Source organism: Lactuca virosa, chromosome 8, assembly GCF_052849685.1.
Source record: "Lactuca virosa cultivar CGN04683 chromosome 8, Lactuca_virosa_CGN04683_v6, whole genome shotgun sequence".
In the NCBI taxonomy this organism is placed as follows: Eukaryota; Viridiplantae; Streptophyta; class Magnoliopsida; order Asterales; family Asteraceae; genus Lactuca; species Lactuca virosa.
This window is the reverse complement of record NC_136433.1, coordinates 290,275,935-290,282,345: the sequence shown is the minus strand read 5'-3', so window position 1 is coordinate 290,282,345 and position 6,411 is coordinate 290,275,935. Positions and strand designations below refer to the sequence as shown.

Genomic DNA, 6,411 nt, shown 5'->3' with positions numbered 1-6,411 from the left:
TTAATGTTAGTTTAATAGTTATTTGTTTATTGTATTTATTTAATGGTTGGTTTATTACATTGTCATTAAGGGTAATAGTTGTAGTTTTAATGCTAGAATAACAACAATATCTTTAATAGCAATCCACTTATATCAAACATACGTACCTTGTTATTAAGTGTAATAATACTAATTTCTAACATAAGTATATCTTAATTTCCATTTATTGCTAAACAAAATGACATCAAAGTTCAATATCTTCATTTCAAAGTACATTGCCAATAGTTGTGGTACTAGTTGCTATCAAACATAAGAAAGTTACATCCAACTTCAACATCTTTAAAATACAATATTAACAACGTACAACACAAACAAGACAATCAACATAACTTTATGACTCTTTAGTTTTTTTTTTCATTTGCTCTAGCTTCTTCTTCATTTGATCAAACTCTTGTTTAAGTCCCAACAACTCTTTCTTAATTGCTTCAATCTAATTGACAGGATCTTCATCATCTATCCATTCCCAATATTTGCAGTTTTTCAAATTCTTCACACACAAAAAAAGAACGAGTTAGAAACGCCATAAAGCTTATAGAATCTTACACTCACAATCGATAATAGTCAAAACCATAGAAAAAGTCAAAATCAGAAATCGCCATTGAATGGCACACCCTAAACTTTCTGGTAGAGTCAAAATCAGAAATCACCAATGAATTAGGGCACACCCTAACTGTCGTGTCCTGGAGGCTCGAATCCGAGTTGGGAGTTCACAACCACAAATAATCTCGTTTGATTTTAGAGATGGAGAAGACCTGGACATGCAAGAAGAACTTGACATTTTGATCTTGGAGATGGAGTAGCTTCAATGCAATCTAGGGAAAATTCGACTGCCTCCACTGTTGTTTAAGGTATTATATATTCAATATTCCATGTATGATGCCAAATGGTTAGTGAGTATGCCACGTTTGATTCCAAGTTAACGAAACCCATTAAAATCGGTCATAAGGACCTTTTGTTGACAGTTAAAACAAGTTAAATTGTCATTTTTTAACAAAAAAACTATAGTGACTAATTATGTACATGACTATCAGGTCATTATCCCTTAAAAAAAATCAAAAGGAATAAGGAATCATAAATCCCTAATAATAATGTTATTTAATTATATATTAAATTGATAAAATAACAAATTTCTATGGCATGACATGAACCCTATGTTGATTTTGGACGGCTGTGATGAGGTGTGGTGTAGTAGTCCAGCTGATTCCAGTGGTGGAGTGGATCATAATTTCACAAAAACAATTAATAGATACAACCCATCTCTTCCTCTCGCTCTCCACCAGCTCATCATATTCATTCTTTGCTTCTTCCTTTTATATATCACGAGATCCCCATCTTCTTCTTCTTTTCTCTTTCTCTTTCTCTTTCTCTCTCTATTAATTCATGTACTGTTACCGACTTTTCTCCTTCTATGTCCTTCCGTTAAAGTTTCCATTTTTATAGCTTTTTCAGACATCCTACTTGCTATCCCCACAACCACCCAGCTTTTGCTCCAACGAATTTCTTCATTTTTAGCAATGGAGCATGTTGGGAAGCCGTTTGATGAAATGGGTCTTCAGTCACTTCCCAATGTACTTGAAAACTCATGTTCTCTTGAGCAGAACAAGCCTGATTTCAAAGAACTCGATCTGGGTTCTGCGACTTCAATCTCCGGAAGCGGTGGTGGTGTGCGTGGAGCTGAGAAAGACCCATTACGTAGAAGATCTAATAGATCTCATTCCGGTGAGCTAAATGCGAGTAGTATCCCCGCCAATACTACCCCGGAAAAGCTTCGATCTGGCTCTGGTGAGTTGAATCGGAGGGGTGGTCATCGGAGAGCGTATTCCACTGGAGCTCCGTTGATATATTCGGGTAGTGGAACCATCCACTTTACTGGAAGTCCTGCCACCACTACTAGCACTAGCAGCACCACCACTACCACCAACAGTGGTGGCAGCGGCGGTGGTGGCAATGTAAGTTCAGTAAATTCTCCCAATACAAACTTATACCCAACTGGCAACATCTGCCCATCAGGTAAAATCCTTAAATCTAATATGAATTCTCGTACACCGACAACCCGACCCGAGAAATTGGGGTTGGGTATGGGTACTGGCAATTACGGCCATGGAAGTATAATCAAAGGTGGGGGAAGATCGGTTGAATCAAATGGAGAAATCGGGATAATTTTAAAGAAGGCAATGATTAGTCATGATGTTGAAGAAGTGAAAAACGCTGGAAATGAGTTGTACAAAAGAGGCAATTTCACAGACGCTTTATCTTTATACGATCGTGCCATTACCATCTCGCCGGAAAATGCAGCTTGCCGGAGCAATAGGGCGGCAGCATTGACTATGTTGGGGAGGTTTGGGGAGGCGGTTAGAGAATGTGAGGAGGCTGTGCGGTTGAACCCTGGTTATCAAAGAGCTCATCAAAGATTAGCTTCTCTTTATCTCCGGTAACTTCATTAAACCATGATCCAGTCAATCTTTTTAATTTCCAATAGATCTTAATTTCCACATAATATTAGTTAGATTTTATGCACATAATCGAGACAATTAGAATCTAATGATTATTTGTATAGAACTAGGTTACATTTATTTCGATAATCATTTTTCTAAAATTACTTCTTACATAATCATCCAAATCTGATTACTCCTTGTTGGCATTGGGCTCTTATGTCAGCCACCATGTTACATTGTACTTGATTCACATCATGTCATAGCCATCATAGCCACCTAGATAACTAATGTACCTGACTTACATCATGTCATGATGTTCTTGGCACTCATGACAGAACAGTGCGGGTCAACTTAGCTGTTGCCGGAAGAATAACCCTTTTGCAGTAGTCTGATTATTTTAACCCTAAATAATTTACAGGCTAGGCTACATCGAACGCGCCTATCACCACCTTTCTCATAGTCAACAAAACGACATAACCGAGTTACAAAAATTACAAACTTTGGAAAAACATATTAATAGATGCGCGGATGCCCGAAAGATTGGTGATTGGAAAGGAGCACTTCGGGAATGTGAAGCCGCCATGTTAACCGGAGCAGTGTCGTCTCCACACGTACTCATACGAATCCTTTTCTTTTTATTTTCATTTTTACGATTTGACCTTGTGTTTTAACGGTGTAAATTTATAGATAATCGCGTGCAAGGCGGAGGCGTTTTTGAAACTCCATCAACTTGAGGATGCCGATTCTACCCTTTCTGAGTTACCAAAATTAGACCCTTTCCCCTCTTCATGTGCTAAAGTCAAGTTTTCCGGAATGTTCTCGGAAGCATATGTGCTTTACATCCGAGCTCATGTTGACATGGCATTTGGAAGGTTAGCTTTCTAGTTTAATCTTTTCCTTTTAAACATCTTTTATCCGCACAACATGTGTCATTTTTTTTAACATTATGGTAATGGCAGGTTTGAAACTGCAGTTGCATTTGTGGATAAGGCTGGTTTGATTGATTTTGGAAACACGGAAGTTTCGATGTTAATAAAAAATGTGAAATTAGTAAACCGAGCTCGTACACGTGGCAAAGATCTTTTCAACTCGGGGAGATTCACCGAGGCATGTGTTGCATATGGTGAAGGGCTCAAATACAACTTGTCAAACTCGGTTCTTTATTGTAATAGGGCGGTTTGTTGGTCGAAGCTTGGGTTGTGGGAGAAGTCTATAGAGGATTGTAATCTTGCCCTTAACTTCCAGCCAAATTACACAAAAGCCCTTTTGAGGAGAGCCGCCTCATATGCAAAGGTGATTAGATACTTTGATTTATTCGTTTATACCCATCATACTTTTATATAATTGTATCTATTTTTCTTGATCTAATTCTTTAAAAATGTTATTGGATTTGTAGCTTGAGCGTTGGGGTGAAGCAGTGAGAGACTATGAAATTTTGACGAAAGAACTTCCGGGAGATAATGAGGTTGCGGAATCACTATCACGAGCTCAAGAGGCATTAAGATTGACCCGAGGGGAACCTTCGGGTATCGATCGCATTAGAGCTTCAACACATTCATGTGGTAATTTTCACAACTTTTTCCTCAATTGATCAATATGTTATTTGTTTTCGCAAATTTATCATTTTGTTGATAACTACCTATTCGCCCATTGTCAATTATTACCATCAACTTAGGGGATTTGAGGTTTTTTGAGAATAATTGAAATTTTTCTAGAACTACGTGCCACGTCAAAACATTGGAAGAATTTACGAGAGAAAAAAGTATGTTTTATGAACTTGACATTATAATATTTCGTTTAGATTGTGACGATAGATGTTTAAGCAGCGTGTGATCATACCAACATTAATGCACCAGATCTCATCCCAACTGTTGTACCCTTTTACCTTATAAGGTCATATAGATTAATTTTCAGCTTGAAAGTTGTCATCAATTTTGTAGACTTTTTTAGGATAATTGTTATTGCATTAAACTAAATATAATTAATGTCAATGGGAAACACTTGCTAATTTTGTACTAAATGTATATTGAATGACATCAGTTCTGTTTATGCGGTTATGCCTATACTTATGAACCTGAAAATGAATTTTTCTTTTTGTATATCTATCTGTAGTTACATTTTTTATTTTTTTCCGCATGAAACAGAGCCTCAAACTAGCAATATCAAGAGTCGCAACCATTAAGCATTTTGACACACATGGCAAATCTTGTGACACGTCATATGCCGATTTGGTGATTCTTGTGAAATCGAGCTAAGTTTACGCCCGCATGGCAATATTCGATTCTTGACTACCAATGTTCTCAAGCACAAGTGCAGCAGTACAGTTTGATGAACATGTGCCACGTGTACTTCTTTCAAAGTTTCAAGTACCTTCCCTTCATTTCACCAAGGGAGAAAAGAGGAGAGTTTACTTGAGATAAATTCATATATAATAAGATTTTATTTATTTTCGTACAAATTATTGTGGGAACATTGAATATTGTTGATTCCATTCCATTTCATTTTATTTTTTAATATTTATTTTGGTTTTCCCCTTTTATGGGGAAAATTTAAATTCTGTAATACCCTTGTAAGATCCGAAACTTTCTTTTTTTATTTTACTTCCACATTATATTATACCCCTTTATATGGTATTATGGTATCGTGGTGTTTTGGTCTACAACCGGAGTTCATAGCAACTAATAATACTGAATGCGAGATTTGTTACTTTTCATGTGTTGTTGATTCTCATAAAAAAGGGTCTTGAAATTTATCGTAATAACTACGACTATGTTAAAAAGATAACAAAAATATATGAGAATCACAAAGTAAGTAATATATGTACATCACGATCCTTCAATCAAAATTATTAATAGTCGAGATTACAAAATGTTTGTTTTAACTTTATTAGAGATGGAGTGTATAATCAATTGGCCTTTAAAATCACAAACTAAGTATTATATTTGCTGATCAAATGATAATAAAGTGACAAATTATTGACATAAGTTTAAATTGGTAACAAAACGTTATTAGAAATATAAAACTCCTATAAAGTTAATCCTAAAATATCCATATGTATGCACATGATACAAATCTCTTAATGTCATGTGCACATACCCTAATTGTAATTAATTAAAAGAAGCTTGTTTACTATAAAAAAAGTGTTTATATATTGTCTCAAGATTATATATATATATATATATATATATATATATATATATATATATATATATATATATATATATATATATATATATATATATACCTATTCTGATTTAGAATCCTAAGTATGATAAAAAATATATTCTCAAAAAATAAAATTTAAATATATAACCTATATACTAAATGTATAAATATGCAAATTGATTTGAGTGTGACTGTTAAACAGTTAACACACACTCATTACTTTATTTATAAATCATTTTTCGGTAAACTATTGATATCGTAGGGCTATAAGCCCTTTGAATATCGTTTATTTAGTAAACTGGGTATTTGAATTGATATACTAATCCCTTAAATTTAATTCTTAAATATAAATTAAAAAATTGAATTGTGATTAAATATCATTAACTTTAAATAAAATTAAAAAGAAAAGGACAATAATAGTAGAGGAGGAGACAATAATAAGAGAAGGCAGAGCATGGGTGACGTAGACGACTGTTATGGGCAAAGCATGCTATGAGAACATGCTTCCAACCAACCTCAGCTGTGGCATAATTTTGGAACGTGCCCCACACTAATTATTAACCTCTTATTTATTTGCCATTAAATTAATACAATAATTTACATGTTTTTCGGAAGGAAAATACAAGTATTATATACATTTTAGCCGAAGGTTCTATAGAATTGCTAACGTTCTATAGAATTTTAGGCTAAGGTTCTAGCTTTTTTGCAAAAAGACAGCACAAAAAAATTGGATTAAAGCATTTATAAGCTTTTTCACATAAAGCCTTTTTTA

The 6,411-nt window shown here is 34.5% G+C and overlaps 1 protein-coding gene across 1 annotated transcript; it reads left to right on the top strand.

The window, feature by feature from the left end:
- Positions 1–1,298: 1,298 nt before the first annotated feature.
- Positions 1,299–5,090, top strand: LOC145129943 (inactive TPR repeat-containing thioredoxin TTL3-like). The gene is made up of 6 exons (XM_079064787.1): positions 1,299–2,470; positions 2,893–3,085; positions 3,162–3,346; positions 3,434–3,767; positions 3,871–4,036; positions 4,619–5,090. Exons 1-6 carry the CDS (start codon positions 1,554–1,556, stop codon positions 4,654–4,656), a joined length of 1,833 nt encoding a protein of 610 aa, XP_078920913.1. The 5' UTR covers positions 1,299–1,553; the 3' UTR covers positions 4,657–5,090.
- Positions 5,091–6,411: the final 1,321 nt, after the last annotated feature.